This window comes from Mobula hypostoma, chromosome 21, assembly GCF_963921235.1.
Source record: "Mobula hypostoma chromosome 21, sMobHyp1.1, whole genome shotgun sequence".
In the NCBI taxonomy this organism is placed as follows: domain Eukaryota; kingdom Metazoa; phylum Chordata; class Chondrichthyes; order Myliobatiformes; family Myliobatidae; genus Mobula; species Mobula hypostoma.
The window spans coordinates 25,325,655-25,348,815 of NC_086117.1; the positions used below are offsets into that span (position 1 = coordinate 25,325,655).

General features: G+C 41.3%; 2 protein-coding genes across 6 annotated transcripts in view; one reads left to right on the forward strand and one right to left on the reverse strand.

The window, feature by feature from the left end:
* zer1 (zyg-11 related, cell cycle regulator) overlaps positions 1–23,161 on the reverse strand; it is a 45,009-nt gene that overhangs the window by 20,797 nt on the left and 1,051 nt on the right. For 2 of the 4 annotated variants that reach the window (XM_063073681.1, XM_063073678.1), the window contains exons 1-5: positions 13,211–13,331; positions 12,061–12,138; positions 9,087–9,323; positions 7,370–7,529; positions 3,546–3,985 (exon numbers count right to left, since the gene is read on the reverse strand). In XM_063073681.1, the coding sequence (XP_062929751.1) occupies positions 3,546–3,985; positions 7,370–7,529; positions 9,087–9,244 (758 nt within the window). In that variant the 5' untranslated portion in view covers positions 9,245–9,323; positions 12,061–12,138; positions 13,211–13,331. Of the gene's footprint in view, positions 1–3,545; positions 3,986–7,369; positions 7,530–9,086; positions 9,324–12,060; positions 12,139–13,210; positions 13,332–23,161 lie in introns of those variants that run through there. The other 2 variants (XM_063073679.1, XM_063073680.1) reach the window with 2 other exon arrangements.
* Positions 13,381–23,161, forward strand: part of tbc1d13 (TBC1 domain family, member 13) — a 43,519-nt gene continuing 33,738 nt past the window's right edge. For both annotated transcript variants that reach the window (XM_063073682.1, XM_063073683.1), the window contains exons 1-4: positions 13,381–13,744; positions 17,925–17,998; positions 20,136–20,176; positions 21,167–21,228. In XM_063073682.1, coding sequence (XP_062929752.1) covers positions 13,722–13,744; positions 17,925–17,998; positions 20,136–20,176; positions 21,167–21,228 — 200 coding nt within the window. In that variant the 5' untranslated portion in view covers positions 13,381–13,721. The remainder of the gene's footprint in view (positions 13,745–17,924; positions 17,999–20,135; positions 20,177–21,166; positions 21,229–23,161) is intronic.

The following is a 23,161-nucleotide window of genomic DNA, read 5'->3' on the forward strand; positions in this document are numbered from 1 at the left end:
AGGCATTGAATGGTATAGGCAAAAGACAATTAATTATAAAACAGTCTAATTCGGGGGTTCCCAACCTTTTTTATGCCATGGACCCCAGTCATCAACCAAGGGATCTGTGGACCACAGGTTGGGAATCCCTGTTAGAGGGTGATATTATCCCACAAAAGTAACTACATCTTTTTCAGAAGTAAAAGATAGCAATTAAACAACATTAACCTTGTTACTGGAAATTTCACTTGAATGTGTCAGCCATGATTCCCCACTCAAAAAATATCAGAAAGTCGTGGGTTCAATTGCCACTCAGACGCTATGAGGATATAATCCAGCCAATTCTTCTTTGCATTGCTAAGGTACTTAGGTACTGTCTTTTGGATAAACTATGAAATATTTCCTTCTATGACAATTGGAAAAGAACCCATGACACAGGAGAGTCTTTCTGGTGTTCTAGCCAATATTTATCCTCTGACCAGCATCATGAAAACATATTATGAGTTTGTAATAATACTGTGTGAATGGAGTCACCCACATTGATTCAGAAGCCTGATAGCTGTAGGGTATGAACTGTTACTGTGGGTCCTATGGGGTTCTGTTCTTCCATTCAGAAGGGGCAATGGCCTGGATGGAGGGGATTCTTGTTGACGGACGCTCCTTTCTTGTGGCAGCACTCCATGTAAATGTACTCATCGGTGGTAGAGAGGCTTTGCTTATGATGGACTGGGCTGTGTCCACCACCTTCTGTAGCCTTTTCTGTTCCTGGGCATTGGTGTCTCCCATAGCAGACCATGACATTGCCAGTTAGGATACTCTTCACTGTGCATCCATGGAAGTTTGTCAAAGCTTTTAGTGGCATGCTGAATCTATGCAAACTTCTAAGAAAGTAGTTGTGCTGTTGTGCCTTCTTTGTGATGACACTTACGTATTGGTCTCAGGACAGATCCTCTGAAATGTTAATGTCAAGGAATTTTTAGCTACTGACTCTTTATCTCCGTTCCCTTAATGAGGATTGATTCCAGCTTCTTCCCTCTGTAGTCGACAATCAACTTTTTGCTGACTTTGAGTGACAGGTTGTTGTTGTGGCTTCACTCAGCCAGATTTTCAGCCTCCCTCCTATATGTTCTGCATTTTGCTGTTTATGGACGTTTACTGTGTGTAAACAGACTGCTTTATTCCATAAAATATGTTAATACAGAGAACTCAGAAATTATTTAAAGGGACATCCTGAAATTGTGAAAGGAGAAAGTTAAAATGCAAATCTTTCTTTTTATCCTAAATTACTCTAGATTGTTTAATGTCATTTCTGGTACACAAGTGTTAAGAAGAATGAAATAATTGATTCCCACCGCTGCTTGTAAGAAGTTCGTACATTCTCCCCGTGACCACATCAGTTTCCTCAGGTTTCCTCCCACAGTCAAAAGGCGTACCGGTTGGTAGGTTAATTGGTCATTGTAAACTGTCCCGTGATTAGAAACATAGAAACATAGGAACATAGAAAATAGGTGTGGGAGTAGGCCATTCGGCCCTTCGAGCCTGCACCGCCATTTATTATGATCATGGCTGATCGTCCAACTCAGAACCCCGCCCCAGCCTTCCCTCCATACCCCCTGATCCCCGTAGCCACAAGGGCCATATCTAACTCCCTCTTAAATATAGCCAATGAACTGGCTTCAACTGTTTCCTGTGGCAGAGAATTCCACAGATTCACCACTCTCTGTGTGAAGAAGTTTTTCCTAATCTCGGTCCTAAAAGGCTTCCCCTTTATCCTCAAACTGTGACCCCTTGTTCTGGACTTCCCCAACATCGGGAACAATCTTCCTGCATCTAGTCTGTCCAATCCCTTTAGGATTTTATACGTTTCAATCAGATCCCCCCTCAATCTTCTAAATTCCAACGAGTACAAGCCCAGTTCATCCAGTCTTTCTTCATATGAAAGTCCTGCCATCCCAGGAATCAATCTGGTGAACCTTCTTTGTACTCCCTCTATGGCAAGGATGTCTTTCCTCAGATTAGGGGACCAAAACTGCACACAATACTCCAGGTGTGGTCTCACCAAGGCCTTGTACAACTGCAGTAGTACCTCCCTGCTCCTGTACTCGAATCCTCTCACTATAAATGCCAGCATACCATTCGCCTTTTTCACCGCCTGCTGTACCTGCATGCCCACTTTCAATGACTGCTGTATAATGACACCCAGGTTAGGAATATATTGGAGGATTGCTGAGTGATGTGGCTCGAAGGGCCAAATGGGCCTATTCCACACTGTATCTCAACAAATAAATAAACCAATAAATCATAAATAACGTGTTGCTTAACAATTTTGAGAACAGTTAGGAAAGATTGCATGTCCTTTTATGCCTGGAAGCAAGTTTAGATCAGTAATAAAATTGAAACCATGACTTACAAAGTTGGGGAGTGACAGTAGCCTATGGAAAAGTAATTTGTTAAAAGTGAAGATGGTGTTAAATTGGGTGCTGCAACAATATATGATCAATCTTAGTAGCAATATAAAGAGTGGTTCTTTAAAACTTCTTTCTACATAGTGACAAGCACAACAATTTAACAGGGACGTGGTGAAGTAAGACCACCTGAAACTTGTAGGAGGTCACTGATGGGCATCTGGGGAATTCTGGGTCTACTGTCACTTACATCAACTTCCAGTCTGGTAAGGTCTCAGGTTTGACGTTTTCTTCTTTGTTTTAAAATCCCCTCACAATCTCATTCCACTCTATCTAAAATGTCCAGACATATAACCTTCTTTGAAGGCCTACGCTTGATCAAATTTTGGGTCACATTTTCTGTGACAGTAAAACTATCTGACCATTTTGAATTAGTACCTGGCTAACACTGGGCTCCAGTGTCCACTTCCCTTCACACAACAGGTCCCAATTTCTGCGGTCCCTTCCATCTCACCTGGTTCTATTTCCAGCATTCTTTTGAAATTTACCTGATCTTTGTTTCCCATGTTTCCTTTTAACTAATTTACTGAGTTTACTGGACAATTTACTACTTTCATCTTTAAAAAAGTGAATTCAAAGAGTTGGAGAAATAACAAAAGGTGCCACCAGAGTTCTGAGCATTCTGGACTAACTGGGTTTTATGTCCATTATTGGTCATGTCAGACGTTGGGTATGCCGAACTATATTAGAGGGACTATTTCATTATTACTGAGACTATAGGCATCCGTTAGTCTTGTGAGACCATGGATTTGCGCCTTGGAAGGTTTCCAGGGTGCAGGCCTAGGCAAGGTTGTATGGAAGACCGGCAGTTGCCCACGCTGCAAGCCCTCTCCACACCACCGATGTTGTCCAAGGGAAGGGCACTAGGGCCGATACAGCTTGGCACCGGTGTCGTCGCAGAGCAATGTGTGATTAAGTGCCTTGCTCAAGGACACAACATACTGCCTCAGCTGAGGCTCGAACTAGCGACCTTCAGATCACTAGACCGACGCCATAACCACTTGGCCATGCGCCAACACTACTGAGACGAGGGAGAGCAACAATTAAGGTCTGAACTTCTAGGCCATCATGTGACCAAGATCTAGAAAAAATATCTCCTACCTGAGGTTAGTGAGCTGTAGGAGGACCCAGATGTGTTCCTCAGAGAGGTCCACATCGTACAACACTAATGACCCAAGCCTCTTCTGCCACTGAAGCAGGAACTGGATGTCATTCAGCTGGACTCCAGAGAGGTCAAGTGAGGTCAGAGTGGTCAGTGGCCGCAGGAGTCGGTCTACGTTCACTCCCTCAGTTAGATATCCCAGGTTGAGAAAACACAGCCGGTGGAAGCCAGTAAAGGTGAAGTCCTTAACAAGATCCTGCCGTGAGGAGCTCACCAGGCTGTTGTCCCCCTCACAGCCGCCAGGATTCTCCTCTTCATAAAAAATGTTATTGCACCCAAACAGACTGAGTGACACCAGCGTGCTGCGAAAGTTATTAAGAGTCTGTAAGCTCTTGGCTGAGAGTCTGTCGCAGTTCACCAAGCGAAGCTCAATGAGATCCTGAAGGACAGAGGAAAGGTAGATGTCATGTCACTGGAATACCAAATTACCAGACAGAATATCGTTAATTGTAGCTTTACAATTGCTAATTAGCAAACAAATAATGCAGTGGTTATGTGATTGGAAAGCTTATGAAGAAACATATAGCCTAGAAGCCTGAAAGGGTGATCTTCAAACTTTAGCTATTAATCCAGGGAGTTTAAATGCAATAGTTTGAGAATTTAAAATAAAGTCCTCGGATAAATATCTGGTATCAGAAAAAGTGACTCAAGATTAGTTGTAATTTCCTTGATGAAAGGATACTATTTGTCCTTATCTATTCTAGACCTGTGTGTGGTTTTACGCCCATATCAACACAATTGACTTTGAACTGCACGAGGACCCTGCAGAATACTTACAAGTCAGAGTAGAGTTTATTGTCGTATGCACAAGTACATGTTTGCACTGGTGCAATGAAAAAGGCATTGCAGCAGCATCACAGGCACACAGCACATTTCAGGGCAAAAAAGATAAAAGCAATAAATAGTGGCCTTGGTAGTGACATCCATGCCTAGAGTGAAAATCATTAAAAAAGAAAAAGAGCCCCGAAAATGATGAATAGTTCAATTACTACCATTTTCCAGTTTATCAATTCAGTTGTCTCTCATGTTTTCCAGAACGTTTCATAGTTTACATGTGATTTTATATATAGCGAAAGAGTTATGTTTTGAAATTTCTGAGAAGGTCCTATCTTCGGGAAGAAGCTGTTCCTGAATCGCTGAGTGAGTGCCTTCAGGCTTCTGTACCTCCTTCCTGATGGTAACAATGAGGAGAGGGCATGTCCTGGGTGGTGGGGGTCCTTAATGATGGACGCTGCCTTCCTGAGCTATTTGCTCCTTGAAGATGTCTTGGAAACTACAGAGGCTGGTACCCATGATGGAGCTGACTAATTTTACAACTCTCTGCAACTTACTTTGATCCTGTGCAGTATCTTGCCGCCCCCCCCCCCCCAAACACATACCATATGCTGATGCAGCCAGTCAGAATGCTCTCCACGGTACATCTGTAAAAGTTGGAGTGCCTTATGTAACTATCTAAATCGCCTCAAAATCCGAATGAAATATAGCCGCTGTCTTGCCTTCTTTATAGCTGCATCAATATATTGTGACCAGGTTAGATCTTCAGGGATCTTGACACCTAGGAACCTGAAACTGCTCACTCTCCCCACTTCTGATCCCTCTATGAGGATTGGTTTGTGTTCCCTCATCTTACCCTTCCTGAAGTCCACAATCAGATCCTTGGTCTTACTACCACTGAGTGCCAAGTTGTTGCTACCACAGCACTCAACACGCTGGTATATCTCGCTTCCATACACCCTCTCTGCATCTGAGATTCTGCCAACAATGGTTGTATCATCAGAAAGCTTATAGATGGCATTTGAGCTGTGCCTAGCCACACAGTCATGGGCGTAGAGAGAGTACAGCAGTGAGCTAAGCACACATCCCTGTGGTACGCCAGTGTTGATCGTCAGCGAGGTGGAGCTGCTACTTCCAATCCGCACAAATTGTAGTCTTCCAGTTAGGAAATCGAAGATCCAGTTGCAGAGGGAGGTAAGGAGGCCCAGGTTCTGCAGCTTTTCCCATCAGGAGTGTAGGAATGATGGTGTTGAACGCTGAGCTATGGTCAATAAACAGCATCCTGACATAGGTGTTTGTGTTGTCCAAGTGATCCAAGGCAATGTGGAGAGCCATTGAGGTTGCATCTGCATTAGACCTATTCAAAATGATATTTTTCTATTCAAAACAATAACAGCAGCAGTGAAGAAAATGTAGTAAAGATTTACAAGGATATGGCCAGAATGAAGGGGGCTGTAAATATCGGAAAATATGGAAACTTAGAATTTTTTTTCCTGGAAGAAAGCAAGCATGGAAAAGTGAATCTGATCGAGGTCTTTGAAATTGTGAAGTAACTCTTTCCACATTGGCTTCTCCAGAACAGGTTGTTAATATAAGAAAGTCACTTTAAGAATTTAGAAAGAACATCTCATGAGTGGTGAAAATGGTGAACTAATTGTTGAATACCAAGGTAAAGCAGAGAGCTGATGAATTTAAGAGGAAGCTTGATGTATATGTAAGGAATACATAGGTATGGGAAAGGTGGATTGCAGGTCCTGTGCTGCATCTACTACAAATGCCATTCAAATTCAAACTCCAGTCTTAATTACTTTTCCACTCACAATTCCTTAGCCTACCATAGTCCAGAAATTGGACTAGAAAACAAAACCTTTTTTGACGACAAGTAAATCACATTTGGTCACATTCCAAAGCTCTTGTGGTATTCCTGGCAAAATACCATCCTTTGGAAAATTGGACACTTCCAGTCATGATTCATCCAAACATTGGTGAAACAACATGTGATAATGTCACCAATGTGAGCAGCACACACTCTGACTTAACAATAGAATTTGGATCAAAATGTTGCAACCTGTTATCTTTGTTTTTCCATTCCCAATAAAACATGGAGCTAATCACACAAGTTAGGAATTGTATTTGAATTATAGTCTTCGTTAGCATGTTATTCTCATCTTCAACCATTCCGACACACTGACATGCGCTCAGTGAGGTACTTCCTGCATCTAATAAAGTTGCCACTCAGTGTTTGTTTGTGATCTCTGCTACTGTACCCCACCTGCTTCAAGGTTCAACAAGTTGTGCATTCAGAAATGGTCTTCTGCACACCACTGTTGTAACATGTGGTTATTTGAGTTACCGTTGCCTTCCTGTCAGCTTGAACTGGTCTGGCCATTCTCTTCTGACCTCTTTCATTAACAAGTTTTCGCCCACAGAACTGCTGCTCATCGGATTTTTTCTTCTTGTTTTTCCACACCATTCTCTGTAAACTCTATATTTGACATGTATTATAATAATAGGAATATTCCACGTTTGATCTTCAGTCTAAATTGATTTCAACATAGGTGTATTGGGAACACCAAGTTTGTCTTGGTCATTCTGACTGAGAAAGGAAGAATTCACCAGAACTTCCATTATTGAGCGTCATTTAGCTATGTGGCTATGTGGATAGAATTAGGACTAGTTATAGATTCCCTTTCTCAAACAAAAGCTAGTCAGCTGTCTCTGAGGGAGACCAGATACAGTGAAGTTAAACCCCTTATGTGAAGTCAGAACCATGTGAATGGAGATGATTGTTGAAACAAGGCAACTTCAGATTGTCCATTTTGAAGTATTTTGTCTAAATATTTTCTTTTCATGTTCATCTGAAAGAGCTTGTGTGTGTGTTCAAGAAACAAATACCAAAATGTCAGATTAAAATGTGCCACATTTTTGGAAGAGAGGAGGGTTAGAGAGAGACTGGGTGAGTGACAAAAATATATAACGTCACTCATACTTGTTTAGAAAATGCCAACAAGTCCTCATCCTGAATGACATCGTCATGAATCCCCCTCAAATGTACGCGAGTCAGTCGAGTACTCCGATGGTCTGAGAACAAACTAAAGAAACTGAAGTTTACGGGGAAGCTGTTGTCTGTGTTCACGAGGTCCATATACCTAGAGAGAGCACAAGAGATGGTATGAGCCTTTTGAAATTGACTTAACCTCAGAATTGGAAAAAGCAGTGTTTGAGGGTTTAGGAGAACATGAAAATAAAATATTCTTAGGATTCCACCATCCTTCATTACAAAATGCTACATCATTCCTTCATTTCCATCCCACCAGTCTTAGCATCTCGCTCAAACCAGCCCTCAATCATCTAAACTCAAATTTATGCATCAGAGTTTCATAGTTGCAAAGATAGTCTTACCTAGTTTCCTCTTAAATCTATCTGTGAGTTTTCCCTCAACTGCTCCATGTAATGGTGAGATTCCTATTTTTATAATTCCCTTGTGGAAGAATTTCTCCCATTTTATTGAGTATATTAGTGAGCTATGTTTGAAGCAAAACACATCAGAACTCTTGCCACACAGTTTTTGAAATCTCGAGTTCTCTGCATTTAAAAAGGCTAGAAGTGCTGGAGGTCAATTAAAGCTTTTACCGTTGAGGCCAATAGATTTCTATGGGTGGATATGTCATAGATCCTGGAGCAAAGATGTGAAAATTCAGTTAAGATAAATATCATGCATGGTAGAAAGGCTTGTGGGGTTGACTTATCCTCTGCTTCATGTTAGATGAGCTGATTGGATCTTACCACTTTGGTCACTTCCTTTTGAATCATTTCCAGTTTCTGAAAGCCACAGAAACCTAAAGCTCTTAATCTTGTTCTGCTATCCAATCTGTCTTGGCCAATCGCCATCTTAACTTCAACCAACTTTTGTTGTTTCTTACCCACCTTATGTCCTTGTCCAACAAAAAATAAATTTCGGTTTTGGAATTAACAAGTTACTGGTAGTCATAACAACTCACAGGAAGAGTTAAAAACAACTTTCATTTTTTAATGACCTTTCATTATCTTGGATATCACAAGACCACAAGACACAAGAGCATCAACACCATTCAGCCCATCAAATCTGTTCCGTCATTCAACCATGGCGGATTTTCTTCTCTCAACCTCATCTACCTATCTTTACCCCCTTACCAATCAAGATGGTATTAATGTTTGCCTTAGAGAAATCCAATTACTTGGCTCCCACAAACCTCAATGTAATGAATTCCATAGATTCAATGCCCGCTAGCTCAAAGGAGGTTTCAATGAGTTTCAACATTTCATCCTTCCTAACTCAATTGAGCACAAGATCAGAGCCATCAAAAGTTTCTCAAAAGTTAAGCCTTTCATTCCAGGCATTGTTCTTGGGGAGCTTCCCCAGACCTTCTCCAGGGCCAGCACATCTTTCCTTACATACAGGCCTAACATATTTCAAATGTGATTTGATGAATCTCTCATAAAGCCTCAAAATACTTTATAGTTTAAACAGCTTTTAAAATATTACTGAATTCTAATATAAGACATCTAATAGCTAATGTGGACAGAGCAAAGCCCTATATACAGCAATAGCATCCCAGATTTTTTCTATCCTACAGATTAAGAAGTATTTCCTGACATCACCATCCTGAATGACATCATCTCTCAGATACCCTTCACCTCCTTCCAATTCTGTACTTGAAACTCACATATTGACAAGACGGTTACAGATCTCACTGGGAAGAAAGATATCGGGGTGCAGTCGCAGCGTCTCATTGTCTTGCATGTAGCACAGAGTTCCTTCCAGGTTCCACAAGCAATACTTGGTGCAGAGAGTCATCAGCGAGTCGGGGCTGTATGAAGCCATGTCTGGAGCACCCTCCACCTCTTTCACAGCCAGTGAGTGGTGCAACGGTGCCTGCGGCTACACAGACATCGGGAGAGAGCTGTGGAAGATGAAAGCGTAATGCAAACCAGTCTCAATTACAAGGATGCCATATTTTTACTATTTACAGTCTATCAAATGAAATTATATACTTAAGTATCTTTCATCACAGGAGGAGGTAATTTGGCCTATGGTTTATGTAACAGCGTACCAATTAACTGTCTTAAAGCTTTCCTTTCCGTGGGCTGGTCTATGCACTGTCCTGATAATTATTTTTAAACTTGGAAATTTATGAGTGAATTGTGTTGCAACATTTTACTGTTTTAAGCTTTCCTTTTTTTAAAAACTGGATTGACACTCTTTCATTTACAATTGGAATAGCTTCAAACAATTCGTTAAACTATAAACGAAGTTACAGGTTACACGTGCTGTGCGTCACCCAACAACACGACAGGCAACCTGTACTTTTGAGAGATACTGCTAGCCATGCTGCAACTGCACTCCTTATAAACCAGAGAGGATTAGGCACGATCTAGCAGAACTGTTCAAAGTTATGAAGGGTTTGAGCAGGTAAATAAAAAGCAACTTCTTCCATTAACAGGTACGTGGCCCAGCAACTGGAGGTGCAGATTTCAGATAACAGATAAACAGATCGGGTGATGAGATTTATAAACCAAAATTCGTAGTAGTATTTAATGGAAAGCTGAATGAATACATAAGGGGAAAAAGAATAAACAATCATGATAATAGCTTTTCAATATAAGAGAATGTATACAAGGTACAACTTGAAATTCTTACTCTTCACAGACATCCACAAAAAAACAGAAGAGAACCCCAAAGAATGAATGACAGAAAAATGTTACAACCCCATTTGAAAATGAATATGGGAGAAGGTTTGTGTGGTGCCATTTGTCCCATTTCTTTCTTGGTCATTCTATGAATTGTTAAGCACTTAAACAGTCTGGAAACAAGTGGTTTGCTGGCCTTTATTGCAAGATTTGATGACACGGGTCGAGATGTCTTACTTCAATTACAGCAGAGCCCTGGTTTGGCTGTCTCCAGAATACATTTCTGGTCTTCCTACCTGAGAAAAGATTTATTTACTATACAGGAATTCATCAGATTGATTCCTTTGTTGTACAAGAAAATATTACACAGGGTCTTTTACCCCCAAGTTTATAAAAACAAGTGGCAATCTTACTGAAACATATAGGACCTCCCCCACCCCCCCCCACACACACACAACAGGTTATGAACACCTGACTTATGTGCAGCCTTTACATGTTTACGAGCATTTGGGAGTTTGTTGGGATTGATTTGCCAGTTGCTACGGAGCTGCAGGCGTTTTCTGCCACTTGGGAACTCAAATCCCATCAGATTTCCCACTTCCATCTGTCAGGGTTATGAACAGTTCACAGAAACAGAATCCTTACACAAACATTTTCAGAGATCAGTGGAGTACATAACAGGAAGCTAAGGATCACCACCTAAAGATATGGCCATTCAGGGCAGAGACAAGAACACATATGAATTCACACAAAATGCTGGAGGAATTCAGCAGGTCTGGCAACATCTATGGAGAGGAATACACAGTTGACATTTAGGGTTGGGACCCTTCATCATGAGTGCTGATGAAGGCTCTTGGTCCGAAATGTTGACTGTTTTTTTTCCTCTCCATTGATGCTGCCTAACCTTCTGAGTTCTTCTGGTATTTTGTGTGTGTCGCTTTCCAGCATCTGCAGAATGTCTTGTGATTAAAAGTTAAGGAGAAACTTCTTTACCCAGAGAGTAGTGAACCTTTGGAATTCTCTGCCCAAGACTACCATGAATTCTCAGTTACTCAGTATATTCAAGACAGATTAAAGGAATCAAAGAACACAACACAGAAAGTGGTGCCAAGGTAAAAGAAATGCCATGATTGTAATAGGCACCATGGACTATGTGATCTACACCTGTTTCTATTTCTATGTTGCCTATCATTAAGATTCATTATACCACCATAGTAAGAACCAAAACAGCTATTCAGAATCTCCAAATCACCAATGAAATAAATAATTGGATTTTTTTTGAGATGTCTAAATTGGAATTAATATTGTCCAGTTCCTGTCCTGAACTTACCAATTCTTCAAATCTAATACATTTGTCTGGTAGGGTGGTATAAACCTTCACCAGAAAAGCATATTTCCAATAATGTAGCATTCTTGATGGTGTGTTTACAGAGCGAGCCTCAATTGCCCAATGGAATTCACAACTTCCTCCTTTAAGGGTAAACTCTCTGAATAAAAAATGACAATCGCTGAATATCGCTCGGTACTCAAGCAATTGCATGCACCTACCCACAGGACAGGGCTCTGCATTTAACCAATCAAGACACAGCATTCAGGCTCCAGTTAATTATGTACATGGCTTTTCACTCAGCTAATCATGGACAAGCCCTTCACCCAACCAATGAGAGACAGGGGTCTGTATCCTGTCAACTGTGGATAAAGGCATCACACCCAATCAAAGCAAAAACCTAAACTATCAGAGGATTTCAGTGGATCAAGCAGCATCAGTGGATAGAAAGGAATAGTTGATGTTTTGGTTTGACCCAAGACAACAACTATCTCTTTGGCCCACAGATGCTACTTGACCCACTGAGTTCCACTAGCGATTTTTTTTGTTCCAGTTTACAGCATCTGCAGTTTCTTGTGTCTCCATACCAACCAAGGATTATATTGGACTGGGTCATGCGCAATTGATTGTGACGAAAGAGGGTCTCGTAGTTAATCAAATTTCAGCAATGATTCTGTACCTACCAATCACTGTCAAAGATCCAAGCAATATTTTTTGCATAGCTAATTCCTTGTTTGAATGGCTTTTCGCTGCAGGAAAATCTAGGAGGTGGGAGTAGATTGGTTGTAAGTTAGCTACTGATGGCTTAGATTTCCCACATTACCTCTCTCTCTTCTCTAACTAGGCTTGCATTATTCATTGTCTCAAAGGCTCAACCTACATAATCACGAAATTATTCCCCATCAATTTTTGGACCCCATACACAAGCAACCAACATCTCCCCCTCTCAGTCATGACCCAAGATCTCATCACTACCACAGCAAGCTCACAATTATTTCACTCCCCTTAAGACTTGTAAGCTAAATATCTGTATCTTCTCTTCTCCAACACCTCCTCCATCAGACCACCTCTAACTTTCCCTCCCTCCTCGAACCCTTACTGATTCCTCTCCAGACGATCCCCCGCCCGACTCCCCCCATCCCTACACACCTCCGTCCTGATTCAGCCCCCAGACCCTCCCCTGCCCCGATTCCTGCTTCAGATTTTCCCCGTCCCGACATCTCCCCTTCAGACCCTCCACTGTCCCAACATCTTTCCGTCAGATCCTCACTCTGCCGCGACTCACTTCCCAAACCACCCCCCCGCCCCAATACACCCCGACATCTTCCCCTGCTGTAACTCAGCCCCCAGACCCTCCTCCTGCTCAAACCATCCTCCAAGAACCTCCCCCTACCCCGACTCACCCCAGAAGACCCTCCTCTCAGTCCCGGCTCTCTCCCTTCAGGCCATCTTCTTCTCGAACTCCCTCAGACTGTCCCCTCTGCGCAGACTCCCGATAGGACATTCTTCCTCCCTCGTCTCCCCCGATCCCCCATCCAACACCCCTCTCCCTCCGCCGCGACTCCCTCAAACACCCGATTCCCTTTCTGTCGCCCTCCACGAAACCTCACTCCTTGCACAGCAGATCAAACATCTCTCTCTCCCATCGCAGCCCCAACCCCTCGCGCTTTCTGCCCCTCACTCCGGCACCCACGGCGGCTGACAGGCTCCCACTTCACTCCCAGGCCCCGCTTCGTTCACGATCCTCTGCCACCTCGGTTGTCAGGTTACCCGGGGTCTCAGTTTCCGCCACCTCTTATCTCCCATCCCCAGGCGGGTCACAACAACACTCACCTCCACCTCCACCTCCCCCTGCTCCTCCACCGATTTTTGCTTTTGAAAAATAACCTTCTTTTCATATAGAACTCGCTCTACGGCTTTCAGCAAACTCCAGCTCCACTTCCGGGTCAGCCTGTCAGCCGCGAACTACTTCCGGTGTGAAGTCGGTCCGTCCTCCTCAGAGGGGAAACGCAGAGCAAAGCCACAACTTAAAGGCTACGCCGCTAAAGCAACAACAGCTTCAGCTATCTAATGTCGCATCTGATTCTGTTATTTCTTTGTGTGTGCATATATATGAATGAAATGGATGTGAATCGACCAAAGCATTGCTAATTTAGCCTCAGAGATATCTCTATATTAGAGGTATTTCCACTCTGAGTAAATCCTTATAAATGCCGAATTTACACAATCGACTATTCTTCGGTGGAGAGAATTAATTAATTTCGTCGGTATTACTCTTGTCGGACTTTAATATTAACGGGACAGGTTTCCGGTAGAGTTGCCGGTTGGGAATTAGGAAGTCAACATGTCGACTCTGTACAGGAACAGGTGAGGAGCTGATAATGGAAGTAGGTCTGTGAATGACGGATCTTTGGTTGAACACGTACAGGGCTGCGAGCTGTCCTGAAAGACTCCATGAACTGCTGAGGCTCTTCCAGGGTAGGGCGACGAGACAAACTCAGAGCACTTGGAGGAACTGAATGGTCTACAGGCCAGCAGTTATGCTCTAGCTGAGTCCGTGGTCAGCAGTTTAACTCAATCTTGCCCGTATCTTCACTTCAGTATGTTAAAATCTATAGGGAAGCACCCCCGCCCCTTCCAGGATGTGTCATATTTTTCATCTTTAAATTTATAGTGTCTTGTGAAACTTGAACATTAGCTTTCTGTTCCCTAAATGACTTAAAACGCTTATCTTTGCTACAAGTGCTGACCAAATCTATTTTCAGATTTCCAGCTTGCATTCCGGTATGCTGTTCTCAGTTTGCAGCCGGTCAAATTTTTCAACGTAGTGGTTGGACGTTTGTAAAATGTGAAATCCAGGATTCTCAGTTGACAGAATTTCGAAAGAACAGTTACAAAAGACAGAATTGCACACAGTTCTATTGTTCTATGCTTGTGCTTATGTTCCGTGTAGGCCATCACCCACCTGCTACTCGTTATAACATTGTACTTATTTATTTCTCAAATTTGTGTTTATCTAGCTATTCTTTAAATGCTTAAGTGCTACTCAGTGAAATTACCATTTGTATTATGGACAGTGTTCTATACGATTTTAGTTAATAAAGTATCTTCACATTTTAAGTAATTAATAATTAAGTTTATTATTCTCAATTCTAGAAATAATTTGTGTTTTAATTAACGTACCTCACTACTTTTGATATTTTGTGTATCAGTACTACAAATCCTTATGCAACTCTCCAGATTTAAATATTTGTGTTGAAGGAATGTGCAGATATTCATTTTTCCCAATAAAATGTAAACTTGTGTGTTTCCAGCATTTCTGTTTTTATTTTAAAATGCAATTAAGGCAGCATCTGTGAAAAGAGATGAATGTTTCAGGTCAAAGACCTGTCCCCAGCATTTTCTCTTTCTGTTTCAGATTTCTAGTGTCATTCTCTATGTAATAATTCAGTTAAATTATTTTCAACAAACAAATAATCTGCTGAAGCTGTAAATGTGTTCTGTGCTGACCTCTTGCACCTCCAGTCTTTTAGCAACTCCTGCTTTCCTCTAATTCTCCCCTTTCTGCACACCTCTATATTTTATTGGCTGGTAGCTTGTGTTTCAGTTTTCTAGTCCAAGGTCTAGAATTCTCTTACAGGCTGCTGTATGCTTCTACCTCTTCCCTTTTAAGGCATTCTTAATGACCCTATCTCTACCTTAGTCTGCTCGCTAATATCTCTTTGGTTAGCTTTTGAAATCCTATCTGATTATACTGCCATGAAGCATGAACTTTAAAACCAGATTATAGATGTTACTTGAATGTCCATTGCTCCATCTTTATTTTACATGGGACGAATAGAGCTGTGAAGGCTGTCATATTTACATTTTATCTCCACTGGGATATCTTATGATTGTCATTGTTGGGTAATATGATTGATAAACTGGTTTAAATAATTTTAGGGATACAAGTCCAATAATCTGCACACTCAGTGCTTTAGTAATCCAGGACTGGGTTATTTTCTGGGCTGTTGCATGTACCTCTAATTCATATTCTAATACACTTAAAATGTAACTTTTTATAGATGTTATACAACAGAATAATTATTAGACAATGGTATAATGTCTCTTGTGAATCTGGCAAATTGAAAGAGAGCACAGGAAACTGAGCCAGATGCTGAATCACTAAGATTTCCAAACTATTACATAGTGGATTGTTGGGGGGTTACTGTAATTATCTTCTAATTAAATTCCAGGTAGCCATTAGATTTATGAAGTCAGTTTATTTAATCTTGCAGTTTTACCTCTTTCTTAATTTGGATTCAGTTTAGGTTTGTCAGGATTCTATAAAAATTGTCATCTACCACCTTTAGATAAACATTAATTTTAGCTCTGCAGTTCAACATCAGTAAAGTAAAGGAGATGGTGATGGACTTTAGGAAGACCAAGCCTCCCTGTTGCTATTGATGGTGTGGATGTGGTGAGGACCTACAAGTACATAGGGGTGCACCTGAGTGGAGCACCAACATGGAGGCTGTGTACAAGAAGGGCCAGATTTGCCTCTACTTCCTGAGGAGACTGAGGTCCTTTGGAGTATGCAGACCTCTCCTTCGCGTGTTTTACCAGTCTGTTGTCATCAGTACAATCTTCTATGCAGTGGAACTCTGGGGCAATGGCATCAACACGGGTGATGCCAACGGGCTCAATAGAAAGGCTGGCTCTGTTGTAGGAGTCAGACTGGACACAGCGGAGGCTGTGGTAGAACAAAGGACCCTACGGAAAATCCTGGCAATTCTGAACAATGCTTCTCACCCTCTGCAGCACAGTTGTCTTAGTCTATTACTGAAAGTGCTAATGAGTCAACCTATAGCCAGGAAAGTGATGACGCCCCTCCTGTTAGATTGTCTGTGGTAATTTATTTTTTATTCTTTCTACTTCTCTTATTTATATCTGTGCACTTGCAATGCTACTGTAACATTGTAATTTTCTTTGGGATCAATCAAGTATCTATCTATCTATAGTCTTTCTCCACCAGAAAGCTTTCAATCTTGGTTTTAATTTTTCATTTGACCTGCCATTCTACTGCAAATCCATAATTTCAACAATCAGGACTGATTTTTTTTTGTTATTTTATATTATTTACGAATGGATTAGAATGAATGAGTATAGGAGTTGGGATGTAATGTTGAGATTGTATAAGGCATTGGTAAGGCCAAATTTGGAGTATTGTGTACAGTCCTGGTCACCGAATTATAGGAAAGGTGTCAATAAAATTGAGAGAGTACAGAGGAGATTTACTAGAATGTTGCCTGGGTTTCATCTCCTAAGTTACAGAGAAAGGTTGAACAAGTTGGGCCTTTATTCTTCGGAGCATAGAAGGTTGAGGGGGGACTTGATAGAGGTATTTAAAATTATGAGGGGGATAGATAGGTTAGATAGGGTTGACGTGGATAGGCTTTTTCCATTGAGAGTGGGGGAGATTCAAACGAGGACATGAGTTGAGAGTTAAAGGGCAAAAGTTTAGGGGTAACGTGAGGGGGAACTTCTTTACTCAGAGAGTGGTAACTGCGTGGAACGAGCTTCCAGCAGAAGTGGTTGAGGCAGGTTCGATGTTGTCATTTAAAGTTAAATTGGACAACTATATGGACAGGAAAGGAATGGAGGGTTATGGGCTGAGTGCAGGTTGGTGGGACTAGGTGAGAGTAAGAGTTCGGCACGGACTAGAAGGCCGAGATGGCCTGTTTCCGTGCTGTAATTATTACAGTATATGGTTATATGGTTATAGATCTCATTTAAGGTATGGTTACTTGTCATAGAGACTCTTACCCGAGAAAAGTTTTACTGTAACTGCTGTTAAATTTCATTGATCCTGTTATAGTTACTATTCTATAGATTTGCTGAGTATGCCCACAGGAAAATGAATCTCAGGGTTGTATATGGTGACATATATGTACTTTGAACTTTGAACATTGAAAAGAAATGATGGTAGGAAATAAATGCATTTGGGCAGTCTGTGCAATGTAGCAAGGGATATCAAGATGCTTCATACAAGTGTACATTAGACAAACATTGACACCTGGTCATGGGGAGACATTAGTGCTGACTAAAAGTTTGGCCAAAAGTTTTGAGAGGCTTTTTAGGCAGGCAAAGGGATGGAAGAGTTTCAGGAGAACTTGGAGTTTGGGACCAAGCTGTAAATGAAGAACTGATAAAAGATGGGGATGAGCAAGATATTAACCCAAGATCTCAATGCCGTGTTGCCGTGCAGGGCTTGAAGAAATTATAGTGAAATTTCAAAAACGTACCTGTAAAATAACTTACAATTGAACTTGCCAATATGTCGTTAAGAACATTGATGAATATATTTGTATATTGTAAATTTTTGTGCGCAGGTTTGGTATTCATTCGTTACTTTTCATATGTGATACAATTAACATTTATAACATTGGTGAAAAATGCATCTGATCATCCAGATGTTAGTGGATCTTAATTACAAATGAATCATTGTGCAAGTAATGCTGTTCTGTTTGAATGGCCCTTTACTTATGGACCAGTTTTCTTTCAATAGGATTGAAGAATTCAGGATTGCTTTAAATGAACCAAAGATCAGCCTCACAAAACTTCAGGAGCTCTGTTTCAGTGGTAAGGAGAATGGTGCAAAATTTCAATATGAGATTCTGGAGAATGGTGGTAAGATGTCTGTGAAAATATGTGTTGTGTCTGCTGAAGATATATATCTGACATAGCTAACTGGTTTTTCACTTTTTAAAAAAAATGCCACTCTTTGTACAATTAGGGATATAATTCACATTCTCTGTCCCTAGTTGTATCAAGCATGACATTTATCTACCAATTTTGGTCAATATGCTTAATGCCAATGTAGAGATATTCAGGTATCACTTCTTAACCAACACTTTCAAAGTATCACACTCTCTTTGCTTGATCATCATGAAATGACCTGGTCAGGGTCTGGTGGTTTTTGTTAGTTGCCATGGTAACCTTTCCACAATTCCTCAAGAGGCCCTCTGTTTTTTTTCTTGCGATCTCTTAATTAACTATTCATCACCTACATTTACTCAACGTAAAAAAAAATACATCGTTGTCGTCTAATATTACTACTATATGCCCCACATCAGTAGGTATGCATTTTAATTTATGTCACTGGTTATTATCGATACAGCCATACAGACAGTTCTGGATTTATCCCTGCTACCATAGAGACCGTCCTGGGACTAACTATGCTATATCTAAATACTTTACTATAAAGCTACCAAGGTCTTCTGACTTCCTGCAATGATGGGTTTTCTTTCAGATGCCATTTCATTGGCTGCATGCACCTTACTCGCAAAATACCAGAGAATTGTATTCACTCCTGATTTCCGGTGCTGTCCGCAAAGAATTTGCATGTTTTGCCCCGACTGTGTGGATTTCATCCAGGTGTTCTGCGTTCCTACCATATCCCAAAGATAATGTGGGTTAGTAAGCTAATGGTGCATTGCCCTGGTGTGTGGGTGGCAGATTCTGAGGAGTTGACTAGAAATTGGGCAAATAAGAGACTACAAGGGTCTCTGCAGAAGCTGCAAGTCTTGAAAATGCACACAGAATACTGGAGGAACTCAGCAAGTCAATAGGATCTATACAGGGGAATAAACAGTTGTTGTTTCAGGCCAAGACCCATCATGAGGAATCAAAAGGAAGGGGGCAGAAAGGTGGCTGGGGGAGGGAGAGGAGTACAAACTGGCAGGTGATAGGTGAGACTAAGTGATGGAGAAGCTGGGTGGGGATAATGTGAGAATCTGGGAGGTGATGGGTAGGAGTAAAGAGCTGAAGAAGGAGGAAGCTGATGGGAAAGGACAGTGGAAGGAGGTGGGGAATTGAGAGAGGTGATGGTCATGTCATGAGGGTGGGGGAGGAGAAAGGGTGAGAGCCACCATAATGGGAGGGGAAAAACAGACAAAGGAGGGGGGCAGAGAGGAGTGGTTACTGGAAGAGGAAGGTAAAACTAGAATTAATGTAGGTTGAGTGTAAATATGTGGCTGATAGTTGGCCTGTCCCCTAAAACCCTCACTAATTTTTATAGATGCACCGTAGAAAGCATTCTTCTAGGGTGCATCACAACCTGGTATGGAAGTTGTCCTGTCCAAGACCGAAAGAAGCTGCAGAAGATCGTGAACACGGCGCAGCACATCATACAAACCAATCTTCCGTCCTTGGACTCACTTTACACCGCACGCTGTCGGAGCAGTGCTGCCAGGATAAATCAAGGACACAACCCACCCAGCCAACGCACTTTTCGTCCCTCTTCCCTCTGGGAGAAGGCTCAGGAGCTTGAAGACTCGTACGGCCAGATTTGGGAACAGCTTCTTTCCAACTGTGATAAGACTGCTGAACGGATCCTGACCCGGATCTGGGCCGTTCCCTCCAAATATCTGGACCTGCCTCTCGGTTTTTTTTTGCACTACCTTACTTCCCATTTTTCTATTTTCTATTTGTGATTTATAATTTAAATTTTTAATATTTACCAACTTTATTTTAAATATTTTTGATATTTAATATTTGTAATCCAGGGAGTGCGAAGCACAGAATCAAATATCGCTGTGATGATTATATGTTCTAGTACCAATTGTTTGGCAAGTATAAGGTATGGGCTTGCTGAGCAAAGGTCCCATTTCCATGCTGTGTTTCCCTATGACTACAATTATAGGAGTATGTGCTCTTTCTCTTTTGTGCTTCACAATGGTGCTGAGTCACATCTGAGCTTTTTACCTGCTTCTCACAGGAATTCCATTTGAAGGAGGGCTGCGCTCACTTTGCTGGAAGGTAAGTTTGCATTTAAGAGAATTCGGGTTGCCAACACTGGATGTGTTCCTTGAATTTTTGTCACATGAATCTTGCACGCAATTGCTCTGCCTAGTCATTTGCTATCTCGCACACTTTTTAATGACTTGTAAACAGAGGTATTCAGAAAAATTGGGGAGTTTCCAGTACTATCAACACCAAGAACATAGAGGGACTTTTTGCTCTGAAGCCATTTGTGCATGCTGGGTTTGTGAAAGGGTAATTTGAAAACAAATTTTTCAAGATTTGTCTGTTGGAAATATAGAAACTGTTGTTAGTGAGGCTGAGATTCAACAGTCTGCCCAAACAATTAAAATATGGTCCTGCCTATATATCTCTGTCAGAGTGTCCACTGAAATATCCTTTTAAAAATTACAATGTTTATGTAATATAAATATGGTATAATTTTAAAGGGGGTGTACAAAACAGACAAAGGGTTTGCATCTAAAACCTACCTCTATAACCATGGCTTTGGTCAAATGACTTAATGTCTTTTGTTTTATCAGATGCTTGGATAATACTGGTGTAAACTCCCTGAATCAGTTTGCCAGATTAAACATGTTATACAACTGCAAATTGTTGCCCGTAGTTCTTTATGATCATGAAAGTGTTTGACTTATAGGATGGGGCACTGCCTAAACAGGAGCGGACCAAACTCCAGCTAGTTAGGTAACACTGACACCTAGATAGAAAATGGGGAATGTCTGTACCACACAGTGGCTAAATTGTGGGACAAAAGTGAAGGGAATAACACAAGTATAATTAAGAGAAAGTTTGGTAATTACATGAAAAGGGAAGAAATATTGATGGTTTTACATAAGGTAGAAGAAGGAGACTCAAATGGAGCATAATTAATGCCAGTGGCTCAAAGAACCACAAGATCTGTTTCCCTGTTCTAAACAATATAAAAATTCGCCCTTGTTGTATTTTGTTAGTTGTTCCTTAATTCATAAATATTTTGTCTCCACTTAGATCCTCCTCAATTATCTTCCCATAGAGCAGACCCAGTGGAGCTCCTCCTTGAAGAAACAAAGGTAAAGAAGTGCTTATGAAAAGTCAAAGCAAAAACTGCAGATGCTAGAACACTTAAAATAAAAATAGAAATGGCCATTTGTGGGGAGGGAAACAGAGCCAATGTTTCAGGTTGGTGATGTAGTCTGTCATGCTGAGTGTTTCCAGGATTTTTCACTTTTACAGTACTGTATTTGTCAACATGAAGCGTACAGTAAGTTTGTAAATCTGGTGGGAGCAAAGGATGTTGGGAATGGCAAGGGTGGAGCGCTGTGGGAGGGGTGTGGGACAAGTGGCAGAGGAGTGCCATGGGTGGTGGGTGCGCGAGTGCAGACACACCGAGCCCTGAGACAGTAGGCAAGGTCATTTGATTCAAGACAATTGGTTTAATGAATGTCCCTCTAGTGCTTCCTGCTCCTTGCCACCTCCCTTCCTCTTTTCGTAACTATGATTCCCCTCTTCCTGCCCCCTTCCCACACGCAGTCCACAATAGAGACCCATATCAGAATCAGATTTACCATCTCTCACATATGTCATGATTTTTTTCTTGCGGCAGCAGTACAGTGCAATACATAAAATTACTACAGTTCCGTCCAGAAGTCTGAGGCATCCTAGCTATGTATAGCTGCCTAAGACGTTTGCACAGTGCTGTATATTGGTGAAGAGCTGCATTTCTGTTACTGCTTATGAGGGTCCTCTACTCTTGGGGTTCAGGGCAATCCTGTAATTCAGAGAGGGTAGGAGTGGAGGGAAGGCCTTTTTACTGTAAAAAGGGCTGATACTGGAACTAAAGCTACAGGGTGAGGAGATTTTATTTTGGAGGAAGAGAGAGGCTTAAAACCTCTTGCTACTTTGACATAGCTGTACCTACATAAATTCATGTGAGGGAAAACTCTTCTTTTGCATATAGAGAGTGGGGTTACAGAGGCTTGTCAAATGATGCCATCAGCACATGGTCATTGGCAGCTCTTTGCACTGGGTGCAAGTTGTTTTCAGGAAGACAAAAGGGTTTCTTTCATCGGAGTGGTGGGTTATCCAGCAGCAGCTGATGTTTGTGTTGGTACATGTACTTCAGAATCAGAGTCCAGTGTTAGACGATTGTCAGGATGAATACTGACCAAAAAAAACAGGGCATCTTTCTTTTCCTTTCTCAAATCCAGGAGGAGATGATGTTTCTCCCCGTCACAACTGTGACATTATCACACCTGTTTAGTTAGCTCACCATCAGTTATGCAACACCTTTGTACTTTTTCAAATGTTCTTGTGGTGTAATGTTTTGTCAAATGACTGACAGTCTGTTCAGAGAAACACTCAATATAATCCGCTGTCTATCTTTTTAGTGCCTTGAGGACATTATGTGAAGCCTTTTTGATCAGTGTTCAAAAGTGTGTCTTTCCATAAGCTTCCTACTAAGGTCAAGTAGCAGAGCAAAAAGTCACAGAAGCAATGCACAATTTAACTTGAAATGCTTGTCATCCATATCAGTAAGAGGACTTTATTTTAAAGAAGCTTTACACACTAAACATTTAAATTAATTCAGCCACTGATTTGTATGATTGATAGCTTAATGTTCATTGGAACTGACTGCTCAGCTTTTGAAATTACTTGGAGTTTGTGCAATGGTAATGGGCTCATATTTATCCCAGCATTTATTCTTCATTTCGTACAAAATGTGGAAATTCCATTTGAATATTATTTGCCTATTGCTAAAATAAAATTGCAATGAACTTGACTAGAGCAGTGCTTGTATCCCACAGAAGTCCCAGTCTGTGGTCGAGGCAGCTTGTTGTGACAGGACTTGGGGGTGGGTGTCGAATTTTACTTTGAGCACCTGCTGTTACAAATGCAATCTTATAATTTATTGTGCATTTATGTATTGGGAGTGGTATGAACTGTAATTTTAAAGCCTATAGGGTGACTCCCTCCCCGCTAACTGCGCTCTTAATTCTGGTGTTT